This window comes from Prenolepis imparis, unplaced genomic scaffold (assembly GCF_030444845.1).
Source record: "Prenolepis imparis isolate NDT839.2.m4 unplaced genomic scaffold, iyPreImpa1.0 SCAF_3, whole genome shotgun sequence".
NCBI classification, from domain to species: domain Eukaryota; kingdom Metazoa; phylum Arthropoda; class Insecta; order Hymenoptera; family Formicidae; genus Prenolepis; species Prenolepis imparis.
The window spans coordinates 22791349-22806358 of NW_028141161.1; the positions used below are offsets into that span (position 1 = coordinate 22791349).

General features: G+C 34.1%; 2 protein-coding genes across 3 annotated transcripts in view; one reads left to right on the forward strand and one right to left on the reverse strand.

Moving 5' to 3' along the window:
- Positions 1 to 189: 189 nt before the first annotated feature.
- Vps52 (vacuolar protein sorting 52) lies at positions 190 to 3646 on the forward strand. The gene is made up of 9 exons (XM_083032904.1): positions 190 to 605; positions 827 to 1002; positions 1087 to 1471; positions 1548 to 1730; positions 1819 to 1944; positions 2030 to 2214; positions 2302 to 2386; positions 2491 to 2694; positions 2773 to 3646. Exons 1-9 carry the CDS (start codon positions 375 to 377, stop codon positions 3196 to 3198), a joined length of 2001 nt encoding a protein of 666 aa, XP_082889030.1. The 5' UTR covers positions 190 to 374; the 3' UTR covers positions 3199 to 3646.
- Positions 3448 to 15010, reverse strand: part of LOC145933317 (uncharacterized) — a 26201-nt gene continuing 14638 nt past the window's right edge. The window contains exons 6-12 of one of the 2 annotated variants that reach the window (XM_083032902.1): positions 8590 to 10211; positions 7804 to 8312; positions 5697 to 5812; positions 5244 to 5381; positions 4610 to 4811; positions 4226 to 4444; positions 3448 to 4044 (exon numbers count right to left, since the gene is read on the reverse strand). In XM_083032902.1, coding sequence (XP_082889028.1) covers positions 3956 to 4044; positions 4226 to 4444; positions 4610 to 4811; positions 5244 to 5381; positions 5697 to 5812; positions 7804 to 8312; positions 8590 to 10211 — 2895 coding nt within the window. In that variant the 3' untranslated portion in view covers positions 3448 to 3955. The remainder of the gene's footprint in view (positions 4045 to 4225; positions 4445 to 4609; positions 4812 to 5243; positions 5382 to 5696; positions 5813 to 7803; positions 8313 to 8589; positions 10212 to 15010) is intronic. The other variant, XM_083032903.1, reaches the window with a different exon arrangement.

Genomic DNA, 15010 nt, shown 5'->3' on the forward strand with positions numbered 1-15010 from the left:
CAGTCGAGTTTTCTCCTCATACTTGACTGCGATTGATCAATTTCTTAAGGCTTAGGGCTTAAATCACCTATTGTGGACCCAGCGATAGGTCTGCAGAAATACTTCCAAGCATTTGATTGGTCGATTAAAGCAAAATGAGTAAAGATTTCTTTATCCTGATTGATTATAGATGCTTTGTTTCAGTTATAAAAAGGAACAAACTTGTGGACTGTTTAATATTTACAAGTTGAACGATTTGAGGTTATCTTTATTCGCAGGCAAGAATTCGTTAATGCAAAACATGCAAAATAATGAAAGCGATCGAGACATTTTATATATAAATAAAGTAATTGTTTAATTACGGCGCGTCTGAGTTATATCGAAGGATTAAGAAAATGGCCGAGATAGATATTTTCGACAACAACGAAGAGCAGTTGCCTCAGAATCTTGGCGATGATGTCGTTCAAGAAGTTCTCAAGACCGGCACCGACCTACGCCAGTATTCCAGACAAATCGAAAAGGAACTCAAAGAAGTCGAGAACAAGTCGATCCAAGATTATATCAAGGAGAGCGAGAACATAGCTAGTCTGCATAATCAGATTGCTGCTTGCGACAATATCTTGGAGGTTATTCGCTTTTGACATTTCACGGATCGAATATTATTAATACGTCGACGTGTAATTTTAGTAAAAAAAAAAAAAAGAGTTAATCACAGGAAAATATGGTTCACATATTTTCGGTCATAATAGTTTATCTTTGTGTAGAGTGATATTGCTGACAAGGAAAAACTTTCTCAAGATTAATTTTTGTAGAGATATTATTATAATATATTATTTTTTAATTGCAGAAAATGGAGTCAATGTTGATGAACTTTCAATCAGATTTAGGAAGTATCAGCTCCGAAATACTTTATTTACAGCGTAAATCTGTTGCTATGAGCCAGCAACTATCTAATAGACAAGTAATACGTGGTCCGCTCAGTCAATTTATCGAGGATATGACAGTGTCTGAAGCTCTGATCGCGTAAGGAATATTTATCAATACAATTTATAAGAGAAAATATTATATCCAGATAAACTTGATTAATATGTATCAAATACTTTGCAGTGGTATCATGGATTGTCCTGTGACTGAGAAGGAATTTCTAATCCAGCTACAAACCCTAAATCATAAAATTAATTTTGTAAAAGAGCAAAGTTTCAAAGATGCAAAGTCTTGTCTAGATGTGACAGATATTTTGGAAAAACTGAAGATAAAGGCAATGGCAAAGATTAGGACGTATTTACTAGAGCAAATTTATAAATTTAGGAAACCGATGACAAATTATCAGGTGCCGCAAAACAACATGCTAAAATATAAATTTTTCTTTGAGTTTGTTTTGGCGAATGAAAGAAATGTGGCAGAGGAAATCTGTGGAGAATACATTGATACCATGAGCAAGATATATTATTCATATTTCAAGTCATACTCATCGAGATTGATGAAATTACAGGTAAAATGAAAATATTGATATTGTTTTTAAAAAAAGTAAGAAAGGTCCAACATTAACGTATAATTATTTTTGCCAGTTTGAAGAAAGAGCATCTAAGGATAATTTAATGGGAATCGAAGATACAGCAAGTAGAGGTATATTTCATAAAACAACATTAAAACACAAAGGTACTGTTTTTTCAATAGATACAAGGGGTGAAGTTTTGTCCTCTCAATTGGAAGCACCTATAATTGTACCACACATTGCTTCTAAGACACGAGTAAGTATCAATGATCTTATATTAAATGTATGATTACATATATTTATACCCTTTAAAATATCCTGATAAATCGACATTATAATTCTAGTATAATTACGAAGCACTATTCCGAAGCGAACAATACGCTTTGGTTGATAATTCCTGCCGAGAATATCTATTCTTGATTGAGTTTTTCAAGGCCCGTAATGCTCAAGCATTAGATATTTTTAATCAAGTAAGATTAAGTTACGCACGCATATATAATGATTTATTGCATAAAATAAAAATGAAAGTATTAAATTATTTCTTTTCTTCGGTAGGTCATGGGAAAAACATTAAGCCTTATGATGAAAAATTTGCAGTTATTTGTTGATGATTGTTATGACACAATTGCTTTATTCCTTTGTTTACATTTGTTAATGCGTTATCAATTAATGTGTCACAAAAGAGCTGTACCAGCATTGGATAAATATTGGGAGGCTCTAACAAACATAATTTGGCCTAGGTACTTAAACTTGCTTACATACGAAAATATTAATTATAGTAGTCCTGCTATTATAATACAATTTGCAAAATTATATTTATTTTTCAGGTTTGAAATGGTGTTTCAGTTAAACATACAGAGTATAAAAGATTGTGATCCATTAAAATTGAACAAAGAAACTGGTCCACATTATGTAAGTATTTAAATGCAAAAGATATTTTTATAATGCTATTGATTACTATCATACAGCATCGCAATAAACGTATTGTAGTGTTTAATACAATCGTGAATTTTTAGATCACCAGAAGGTATGCAGAATTTAGTGCAGCAATGGTAAGTGTAGTCGAGGGATTCCCTTGCGAAGGAGCAACTCAGTTACTAGCAGAATTGAGAGAAGCTGTACAATTCTTCTTGTTTAGAATGGCAGCTATCTTTCAAAATCGAATGCAGCAATTAATATTTCTTATCAATAATTACGATCTGGTGCTTGGAGTATTAATGGTATAAGTATATTCTACTTTATATAAAAGAGCTTATGCTTCACAAGTATAAAAAATAACAAGAATATTATATTTAAAGGAGAGAACACGAGACAATTCCAAGGAAGCGGAGAGCTTCCGAGAGCAATTGAACGCACGTTCCTCCGAGTTTGTTGAGGAAGTTTTGAGCCCTCATTTTGGTGGTATAATCCAGTTGGTGAAGGAATCGGAGGCTCTGATCGAAAAGGGCCAAGCCGACGATTTGAAACGGCAGGAAGGGAAAGCACTGGCTTTGGTGCAATCTTTCACGAACAATTGGAAACGAGCATTAGAAGAGCTACATCGGGAGGTATTAAACTCGTTTCCCAATTTAGTGCTAGGCGGTGCGCTAGTGCAACGCGCGATGACGCAATTGGTGCAATATTATCATCGTCTTCACAAGATCCTGCCGCCGAATGCGCGCACGCAACTTACAAATATCCATCATATAATGGTGGAAATTAAAAAATACAAGACAAATTATTAGGCGATTTGAGGCCTAATGAAGTTGATTCAAATCTAAAGGATCAAAGTATAAGCTACTTGTTGTAAAAGAATCTCCTAATATTGTATATAGTGTATTTAACTATTATTATACATATATACTATCATAGTTCTATTTCAAAGTGATAATTATTTATTAAAGAAAGATATATTTTTTGTTTTATTATAAAGTATTCTTTCGTGGGAGGAAAATCGGGAGTATCTTTGTAAATATAATCTTTCGCAAAAAAAATAAATTCTGTACATTTATTTATAAAATAATACAAGCTACAAATAAAATGCTAAGTACACACATGGTATCGCGTTACATTCTATACAATAGCAATGAATTCTCCGTACTCTTATGCATATGGTACGAGTACATGGAATCTCTGTAATGTGTGTACGCCTATCTTATATGTATATAAATTAGTATGTATACAATGTTAAAAGTGGGGTCTCGTTACTTTTTCCTTAAATTTCGCGACACCTATGGCATAAATTCAATTTATTGGTGAGTGAATCCAATTGCGACGCGGGGCGAGCATGTATTTATGCAAGTATGATAATCTAATCACTCTGACATCTAATTGCTATGTGCATTCTCCATCGCACTTGTGTAAAAAATTTATGTTTACGTTCTTCGAGAAATTGTACATAAATGTTACATTACAAGTGATATCACCTGCGTGATTGCAATCTACGCTGCAATTCAATATGCAATTCGTCAATTCATATCCACCGTTCAATAAACCGCAGATTTACAGAACTCCGTCAATAGCGTGCAACACTCCATTCGTTGCTGGCACATTATGAGTTACAACGTGTGCCTCGTTTACCCGCACTCGCCCTGAAACAATGCATTGTGTGAAAAATTTCATTTATTCAATGTCATTAATTTTTTATAAACATTGCAATGTATAACACTTTTTACGAAGAATCAACCGAAAGTCTATTAGGCAAAGTTTATTGTTACAATGCTGATTGTGTAAGAGAAATGAAATAATGATACATTCGTAAATATTACGTACCACCGTTTTTGTGAATATGAATTGGCGACTGCGGACGAAGGGTGTCCTTTTGAATGTAATACCTCATGCCTGCTGTGTAAAGAGTTGTAGGAATCACATGCCGTGAAATTATAGCCTTTGCCGCTTCCGCACCGTCCTCTTCGGTCCAAATTGGTCCGCCGTTCTTCGCATCGGTGAAAGCGGAATCGATCGGTGCAAAGATAGTGAATGTCTTCGGTCCTAAAATTGAAGAAAGTTTAAATATTAAACAATAAAAACAGTTGCGAGAATTCAAAACGACTCGTCGAATTTGCAGATAAAAAATATAGGAAGGACACATATTCTCTGTACTAGAGATTTGTAGATCAGAAGACTCGCGCTTTTGACGTCAGTTTTTTAACTTACCCGCGAGCGTGTCCTCTAAGCCTGACATGTGAAGCATTCTGAGGAACATGGTGAATCTCCTCTCACGATCGGCTTGCAGAGTCTGCACCAAATCTCCGACCGGAAGCGGGAACATGACCCTGTCGACGGCGTGAGCGATACCTTGAGGAATTTCAATGTCCCGTTTGTTGGGCGCGACGCGTGCTCCGTTTATCGTCGTTACCTATTTGCAAACAATGTAAAATTACAAATGAAGTGAAACGTGAGCCGTGCGATATATAATTAGTCTTTGTCAGATCTGATTATCTTCTGTATGTTAAGTGGATGCATCTTGTGAGAAGTGGATTGACATTATAGTGCAACATCAAGCGATTTCTAGCATATTTGCAGAGGTCAATAGACTGGATCGCGCATAAATACACAAAAGTTAATACATCAAGAGGCTTAATAAAATAATTAACTTATGAATTATTTGTAGTCAAACAAACATTTTCTTATTAAATAGAGAAAAAAAGAAAAATATAAAAGACATGACGCGATAACGCAAAATTAACGATTCAATAAGATTTAATTAAACAAAGAAAATAAAAAATTTCGAAGACGAATAAAGCTTCTTCTATTAAAAAAATTGAAAATTTTTAAAATATAAAATTACTTTTACATCGTTCCACTCGTGATCCTGCATCGCATATTCATTTACTCGCAATTGCGTTCCAGCAAGACTGACGCCGGTCATCTCGTCCTGCAGAGAATCCATCTTGAAAGCTCCTGGTATAACGTGATGAAGGAGGAGCTGTCATAAAAAAATTTCGTCAATATGAATGTCTGTTTAAACATTATTATTCCTAATATTAACTTAGTTTATTTTATGTATAGGTATAATATATATAGAAAGAGAGAGATTAATAATATTAAATTAATATTAAACTTTTTACAATTTAGTCGAGTCTTTAATTTTCGTTGTAGTCATAGTGTATATATCTACGAAAAAATGTAATGAATTCAAATTCAATCGATACAATCAGCTAAGATCAGTTAGTGAAATCTATCATTAGGAAGAAACATTATTAATGATGCGCTTATGTATACATAATATAATGATGCGTACCCCACTTAAGAGTCTCGGATTATCGTGGAACTTCTCTTCAGCTTTCTCTGGTCCTCCCAGCTGTACTAATAACGTCCTGAACGCCTTGTCTGTAGGGATGAATATAGTGTATGGACCTGCAAGTAATATAAAACGATACAGCGTATTATAATTATACAATTGTATTGTAAACAATGTTACAAAGCAAAATTAGATTCTTTGGTCTATTAAAAATTTTGCTAATCTATAAAAGATTTTTCTTCAAACGAAAGAAGCATATTTAAACAATTTTGAATAATAAAAAAATAACTATCAAATATACGGATCTTTTAGTAATTAAGGTTTAATTAATCAAGGAAATAGATTAATAGTTGACAAGAGAGATTATATATTCAATTAAATTTTACTTTTAAAAAATTTCAATTTAAAAGTCAGTTTAAAAAACAAAGTGTTCTTTAAAAAAAAGTATTTTCTTTTTTTTTATATATTACGATAAATATTATCTCGCGCGCGTTATATTTTATATTTTAATAATCTTATCTTATCTTATGTGAACATTGATCAAATGTGAAAGGATGCAATCTCGTTACTATATCTCAATTAACAAACATACACGCGGTACTTTTAGTATTAATATATCCATGCCAATACTTTTTTATTTTCCAGACATTCTCTTATTCGAGCGCAATTATACATGAATCTATCATTCATAATCGTCATCGAAGGAAAGCATGTCATTCGAGAACGTGATGAAGTTGCACAATCTTCTGATCGACATTTGCATTCGTAATCAATGAAAATGGAACTGTGTATTCATCAAGAAACTAGACTAATAAATGTGTGTGAGTGATAAGATTATATTCAATTTTTTACTTTAAGAAAAAATTCAGTTTAAAAAAAATACAATTAACGAGGAATCGCTATTATAAAAAATATTGCGGAAAGAGCGCGTAAAAGAACATATTATACATATATACATATATAATCAACTACATATACTATGTTAATGTTACAAAGAAGTTTAACTTAAACTGCATTCTTCGTGATACGTTAGAAATGAATTTTACACTTAGAACACATAATAGATGGAATACTAATTATGTAATTCTTATGTCACATTATATCACACATAATTTTCTATGTGCGTGTACTTTTATATTTATAATTTATAAAATAAATCTCGTTTTAATTGTCAGCATAAAAAAAAAGAGAAATAAAAAATCTAAGAGAGACAATGAACTGAGCAAGTTAATTATGACGCCGATAATTATAACGAGTGGTTAAATCTCGCGTGTCTTTTTTGCGAGATTTCGCGTAACGAGGAACGCCTCGTCTTTGTCTCCTCGTAAGATGGAGAGGCAACTGTGTCGAAATCTTGGCAGTGAGTCGTGAGAAGATTTTTTCTAACGAACGTTGCACGACTAAAGCGAAACACGAGATACAAATGACGGTAGATTGTGCAAAGAGACACGGCCTACCAACGGGATTATTTGTACAATCGTTTGAGTCTGAAAACAGGAACTTTGATGAGATGTAAGTTACCCTCCGCCTTGCAATATTATTGAATAAGACTGAGGCGGTCTTGCAATATTGCGCAGAAAACTTATTTTGCAAAATTATATAACTTTCTCGTAATATTTTATATACAAAGTTCTACCTAATGTATTTTTGTTTCGAGATATGTATATTAAGCATTATCGTTAAATATAATGCTATCATATTTTGTTCTCTATACTTGCTTTAGAAACTGTAAGCTTTGCGAATTGAAATGGAATTACACGTACCTGCATTAAATCATGTTATGTTAACGTTTACAAATTACTGTCTGTCAAGGAACTTGCTCTCTAAATTATTCATTGATACTGAAACGACTATATCATCGGATTGGAAATTTTTTATAGAATCTTAAGACCAAGCCTGTGTCAACTTTCGCTTAATATCGATGCAAATTGTGAGGGGGAAAGTTTGAAAGTCTCCGAAATTTTTACTTTCATTTATAAATAAAAGGAAAACTTTTTCTAAACAGCCACCTACGCCCCAGCACGCGCGTTTTATATATGTTATAAGAAAAAAATCACAATATTTTTATAGCTAAATTATCACAAGTATATTTGACACTCGGACTCACCAGTTTCGTTCAATACATTATCCAATCCTGATTGCCTCAGATACTTTGCCATAGCAAAGAGACCCTCTCTTCTTAACAGCGCGGCTAAGCTATCCTGTGGAATTTCCGTCGAAGGCGATACGGTGGTCCCTTGATAGTCACTTCCTTGAGAAACGATATTCCCGTTCTGCGAACTAGAGGTGCTGTGAGATGATACTCTGAACGTCGACGATGCCTCCGTCGATGGATATTTAGAAGAAAAATGGATGTAAGAGGTTGCCGGCGTTGCTGTTGTCACGACTTCGTTCACCGGCGCCATCGTCGGGATAAATTGAGTTCTAGTGGATGATGAATACTTGGTGGTCACACGAGGAACGTGGTCTGACAAGCTCGTCTTGGTCGGACTGGGATTTAACGCGTTGTACACGTGGCCCGTAACACTGGATGCCGAGGTCACGTATTTGTCGGTCGTGGACACCGAGTTTGGTGATACGGTAACGTAAGGAAAATAATTCGTCGTTGTTGACTTGCTGAAAATTTAATTTTCTTATTTAAAAAGCCTGCCGCAAGCATTGTTTACTCGATTAAAAATACATAGATGGAAAATGTGAAAGAAAAGCTATTTCGAATCAAACGCACATATAGCGGAAAGAAAGCTAAGTGAATTATATTTCTAGAATCACATGGTGTAAAACAGAAATGTTACAATCATTTTATCGTGATCGTAATTTTGAAATAAATTAAGAATAAAAGATAAAGAATAAAAGCATACACATTTATGCGAATCAACGTGTGATATGCTTATACCTTTCGCTGTGTTTTGAGGTGGATCTAAGAGTGGTGGGTCTGAAGGTCGCCGCCGTAGATTGAAGAGATACTTTGGATGTGGACACTAAATTTGGATTGAAGCTGGATTCAAAATGTTCGAGCGTGGAAGGCTGGGTACTCGATCCAATCGAACTAGATGGTAGCTTCAGCTCGCCTTTCTTGATCCTCTCAACGATAGACTCGACATCGGTGCCGCTTTCCTTGTCATTGGCGTTGCCCTTGATACCCTGCACTTTGTAACTGCCATCCGACTGCTCCTCTAACACGACAAATGTAACCTTCTTCGCTGGATTTTGAATGATCGGCGTTTTGCCAATCTCCTCGAGCTTTCCATCGCTCTTCTGTCGGATTATCTCGAAATCCGCGCCTGGCGGCAGCACACCACCCTTTGTTAGCTCCTCAAAGATTGCCTTTGGTGGCTTGATGGTGGTCGTCGTTTGAACGGTAGAGTCGACGGTCGACGGCGAGATGGAGGACAAACCGTTCGGCGCATGAATAACTTGAATCTTCTTGCCGTTCGGCAATATCAGATCTCTGGTAGTGACATTTCTGACGACATCATCATCGTCGCCGGACTGAGCTAGAGCGAGTTTGAGCTGCTTCAGCAACAATTCCCTTTCAGAAACCGCGGATTGTTGAGAGTTTCTGTTTCTACCGCCGGAATTTTGTCGTGTAGTGCTAGGTTTATCGGTCTGATAGATCACTTTGATCTGCGGCTTCAGTTTGTCCTGCTGCGACAATCGATTTTCTTGATCCCGAATAAGACTGAGTAGATTCTCCGGTATCTCTTGACGATTCTTGGAGTTTATTATACGTCTTTCGGACGGCGAAGGTGTGGTAGTAGTGATCGTCGTGCTCGTTATTGCTGTTGTTGTATATTTTTTTTGATGATTAGCAATTGCTTTAAGAAAAAGCTCTGCTTCCGACGGTGTGATTCGTCGCGCCTTTGGCGAGGACAGTAGCAACGGCGCGGAAGTAGTGGTGACGACAATCGGAGCCGATGTTGTGGTTGGTGCCGTAGTGGAAGTGAGCCTCTGTAGTTGCTCAAGTCGCAGCAGTTCTTGCTGCCTGCGTACTTCTTGCTGCTCGTACAGCAATTGCTGTCGTTGCTTCTGCAATAGTTCCAATTCGCGTTGTTTTTCGATATAATCTTGCAGCTGCAACGTCTGCTGATCGCTAAACAGTGGTTGCGACAGGTCTTGATGTTGATTCTGGAAGCCGTTCTGATTGTACTGGCCATTATTGTATTGCTGTTGGAATTGGGGTGTCTGAACTGAGCCGCCACCGTTCACTAAATTCGAAGCACTAAACTGCTGAGCGATCTTTTGTTGTTGTCGTTGTAAAAGTTGTTGCACTTGTTGTTGTTGCTGCAGCAATTGCTGCAACTGTTGCTGCTTTGTTCGATCGACCTTGTACTTGGCCAAGGAAGCGTACGGCGTGCTAGATTGTATTTGTTCGTATGGGGAAAAGGATGTTACTCGTGGATTTTTGGAATCTTGCGTGGGACGCCGATATCGTTGCTGATGTTGCTGCACGTCGCTCAATATCTGGGCTTGCTGAGAAACCGAGAGACGAGGTCGCGCATCGTGCGCAATGCGGCCCTAAAAATAGAAATTTACACATATATTTTTCAAGGAAAATTAATTCTCAAGAAGAAAGTAAATCATCAGAGTGTAATTTTTTGGAAATAATTACAATCTATACTTTAAGTAAATCATTTATAAGTAAGTTTTTGTAAAAATTCATTGAAAAATTTATTGAATATAAAATATAAATATACAATATAATTAAAGTTTAAAAAAATGAAATTTCTTGTTTATACGATCAGGTTTTTAAATAAAATTTTTCTCATTGTTTGCTATATGTAAATATTAGTTGGTGAATTCTCGACAAAAGCATGACGAATCACATCGTCAGAAGCAGAGCTTTCTAAAGACTAATAATGTTAAATTAATGTAAATAATAGATGACAAATCTCTAATTTATAAGAGACAAATATATAAGATATACATATAGATCTAATGGTAATAACACGTACTCGTATTTTTATTTTAAAATTTGAAAATTAAAATAGATACGATTAATTTAGTTGCAAGATGTTTCGCTTAGAACATTATTACGGTTATTGCTTCATCTCGTACAATATAAAATTTTTGTAATTAAATTCTCGGCATTACGAGCACGCGTTAATACATTCAATAAGAATATACATATGTATAGAAAAAGTGAGGAATAGAAAAAGTATAAATATAAAAACTTGTTAATTTTGTTACAAATGACCACGATTAATTACTTTTTGTATTTTTAGTTTACTGAAATATTCTACTAGACAACATGCTACGTATGATAATAAAATAAAATCTTTTAAAAGCGAAAGCAAATCGTATCTATACTTATTGTTAGTGATTCGCGGCGATTCAATGTACGTATAAGCTTGTGAATTATTGCACATGTGGATTTATATTCCCAGGCATTCGCTACAACCTAAGTGGAAAATCGACGAGAAGATTACTTTGTAATTTAGTAAAAGTTGACACATCGTATGTATTCACTCTCATTCTGTGACCTAACTAGTAGTGTACAATTTAAATTAATAGATATTTGATATTTAAATCTTACGACATGTATCTTAATTTTTTTAAGAAACAAAATAATCTCAAATAATTTTTATAATAATTACTTAAATCCCTGACTTGTGTGTATTCGCGTAGTATAAAATATCGTACAGAACATAGTATAAGAAAGCTAATTCTTTATACTGTAAAATTAACAATTTAATAAATTTTCAAATTTTAACAATAAACGGCATTTTATATCAACAGTTTTTAAGTCAACAGTCAGTTGTAGCTCTTGTATTATATATACCTACATATGTATACATGTGTGTACTATGTAATAAATTTAGAAATTTATTAAAGATTTCACTTCTCCGATCCATATATCACAAGCTCGCTAATTCCTGTTTATTGATTCCATTATCGCTGCTATTATTGCTGTACAAGACTATGTATAGCGCGTTCTCAAAGTCATTGTTTCTTTTATTGTGTGCGCGAGAAAGACGTGAATAATTAAGATGGCCATAATTAAGAGAAGCATTGTTCGATCTCCCTTTCTCTTGGGTGCCTTCTGCCGTTGTGGACCTGTTGCGGGACAGGTCTTTGCGTCTTCTCGAGAAAGTGCGACCTACTGCAGTTTCCATTTCGCGCCTTTCGCACACATAACAACTTATACATATATCATGTTCGAATGGATATTCGGTGTATATATACATATATACTGGTTCTTTATATAACAGTCTCATAGTTGATATCCGCATTTTGCATCATTCCGCATTTTTTATGTGCAATTTGTAGCTGTCATGTTTATAAATTATTCATATTTCATCTTTTTTTTATTCAGAAAGAATAAGAATCATGTTAAATTTTCTTTACAAGTTTTTATATAAATATCTGAATATTGTATATTCACTATATTTTATGATAATCATTACTATAATATATAGTTGCCACATTGTCACTTTAATTGTCGAAAGCAAAATGCGTTATTTCTAACAAGTTTTCAATTTTTATTTGTAGAGAGAATCTGGAATAAATTGACGATTAAAATAATAGTTTAAATACCGTGAGAAAAGAGTGAAATATATATATAATATAAGCAAAATCTTCTCATGAATTTCAATTTTAAAGCATGTCAACAATAGGTATTCCATTTTTTGTACATATGTACAAAAAGTTTGAATCAAATATGAATTCGATAATTCGTGACAAAATATTTAAGCTTTTGTTATACAATTATTATTGGTACTTGCATTAAAATAATTCTATTATATTTACATACATAATTCTTGATAAATCCACATGTCAAATAAATTTTTTTTTTTAAATCTATTCACAATACCCTCAGGCAAAATTATCCCGTCACGATATTTAAAATTGAACTAGTACATTATTAAAACTGTGTTATTTAAATCAATATTAATAATTTTACATTTGTTAGTTACGATTGCATTTCGCAAGTTGCAATCTTTTTCACATTTTGGCTATACAGTTTCAATCTTTCAAACTGATTAACGTTAGTGATAAATAACGTAGTAAATCTTTTATATCATGTCGATAATCGCGAAAATGTCATTTAGAAGTTCATTGTAAAACAAAAAAATTATTTTAGCGCGATATTTGTGAAATGTTACAAGGATGTGACGATTATGCACAATCTATTTTGAACTTTCCATTTTTGCATTTCGCGGTGTATGCACTTCGATCTCACTGACTGAAAACGATAAATCTCGGTTCTGTAAGAAGATAAAAAAAAAGTAGCAATCTCCGAGAGCGATCGCTCACTCGCTCACCTGATTCCGAACGATCGATCAAGAAATCGCAGATTCCCATTGCTTTCTATTATTTGTGCCATTTTCCACGCGATCTAAAAAACATTGAAATCCGGCATGCAGCGAATCGTATTTCGGAGCATGCAAAACAGTCGGAATATTAAAACATTGTGAAAGGAGAAGGACGTAAATGATGCCGAGAAACGTGCGCGTTTCGAGCGGCAAAAGAATTTTTAATGTCTTTTCTGGAATTGAATCTCTCTCTCTCTCTCTTTTTCTCTTTCTCTGTCATAGTTGCAAATGAGCCACCTGACAATTTGTGCGATCGCCTCGAGAAATAGTTTGCCTCTGTCGGAAGATAATTGAGGCCTAGAAAGTGACGGCATCTTTACAGAGAAACTTAGTACGGTAGTGAGAATGACGGGGCACCCTATTTGACGATTTATCACGCAGATTTGGATTTTGCGGAAATCCAAAATCGTCGAGTTCCCTCTTCGATTCAATAAATATTTATAATACTTTAATGTACAAGGGCGGGAGTATGAGTGCCAAAAAGTAAGTCTCCAGCTACTTTTCTAAATGACATTTATGAAAACACCTTATTGGAAACAAATCTAAGAGTATAAAAAAAAAGAACAAATTTTACTTTTGCCGCAAAGATAATTTTAGGAGAATATTTTTCTATATGTTATAAATCTTCGAGTGTGTGGAGAACGATGTTTTCTAATTCTTATATTTCAAAGATACTTAAGAGCAGAAAAACGAATAAATGTAATATTTTGCAATCGACAGTTTAGTGCACAGGCGCACGCAAGTAATCCAGCAGATAAAATGGCATCGTGTGCCGCATGCTTTAGTATACATATTTAATAAAACAATGCAATGTAAAATGGAATATATTGAGAATATCAAATACTTGAACAAACGGATACATTTCGCACTCACTTGCGAATAAATATTAGAAATCACGAATCGTATATAAAAAAATTTCGGTACACGACACGATAGACACACTATCATATGTGTACACACTTAATATCATCGCATTTATAACAATTTCCGTACCCAGAAAGAGAGCGAGTTGACCACAATGCGAATTGACGTGAGAAATCCTCTCACTTTCGAGAGCTTTCAAGATTGTAATTGCAAACAATTATTGCTATTACAGTTTTGAAAATTCTCTCCACTGTAAACACAGAAGGCTTTGACAGTTAATAAATCTATCAATATAGATCTTGTAGAAAACACAATTTGAATGATAATTGCGATTTAACTCATCAGTCTGAATCTTTAACTTTTAAGCACACACATCACAACATATTATAAATTTATTAAATTGAAAATTATTGTAATTTAAAATAGTAATCGTTTAACATTAAACGAAAAATTTTGTTGTGTTTATTTGCAACCGTTCGCTTTAACTCGTTTCGTAATTAAAAAATCCTTGCATATCAAATATAAAATAACTCGTTTAGCTTTTACATATACCCATTAAATCTGTTTACTTTTCAAAATATATTGTGAATTATATAATAATATAATAATAAAATAATATATAATATAATAGCATAATATCATAATTATATAATATATATAATGATATTCGGAAGAAATGTATGTGATAGCAGAGGAAATGGAATATATAATTCATTCCAAGCATATAACGTCATTACCTTCCTCTTACTTGCTTGAAGCGATTATCGGTTTTCTCGGCAATTCAAAGATCAAGGAACAGCTCGGGAGTGTTTATAACACTCGTAGAGAAAAGGAGCTGAGAAACCGCGACTAGAATAAACGTTCTCCTTTTTTTTTTCCACCTGTGGGAAACTCTCAGCCACTGGACTGCACTTGGCTTTAACGATGGTCGTGCATCGCACAATAATCGCCTCAGCAGATACGAACGGTTTATAGTCGAACGAGTGGCAAGAAACCACTACGTTATTTCAGATTGATAATTTGAGAGATATGTACTGTATCTCTCTTTTCACTTTGACGTTATGCAAATTTATTTCTGCTTTCCTCACTCGCCAAATTATAAAAATTGATTGATATGATTAAATTTGTATTTATAGG

What these genes read in the sequence shown, in the direction of transcription:
- Vps52 (XM_083032904.1), top strand. Translation starts at nt 375, where the DNA reads ATGGCCGAGATAGATATTTTCGACAACAACGAAGAGCAGTTGCCTCAG. An exon ending in CTTGCGACAATATCTTGGAG is followed by an intron (nt 606 to 826) that starts GTTATTCGCTTT and finishes TTTTAATTGCAG; the next exon opens with AAAATGGAGTCAATGTTGAT. An exon ending in ACATTGCTTCTAAGACACGA is followed by an intron (nt 1,731 to 1,818) that starts GTAAGTATCAAT and finishes TTATAATTCTAG; the next exon opens with TATAATTACGAAGCACTATT.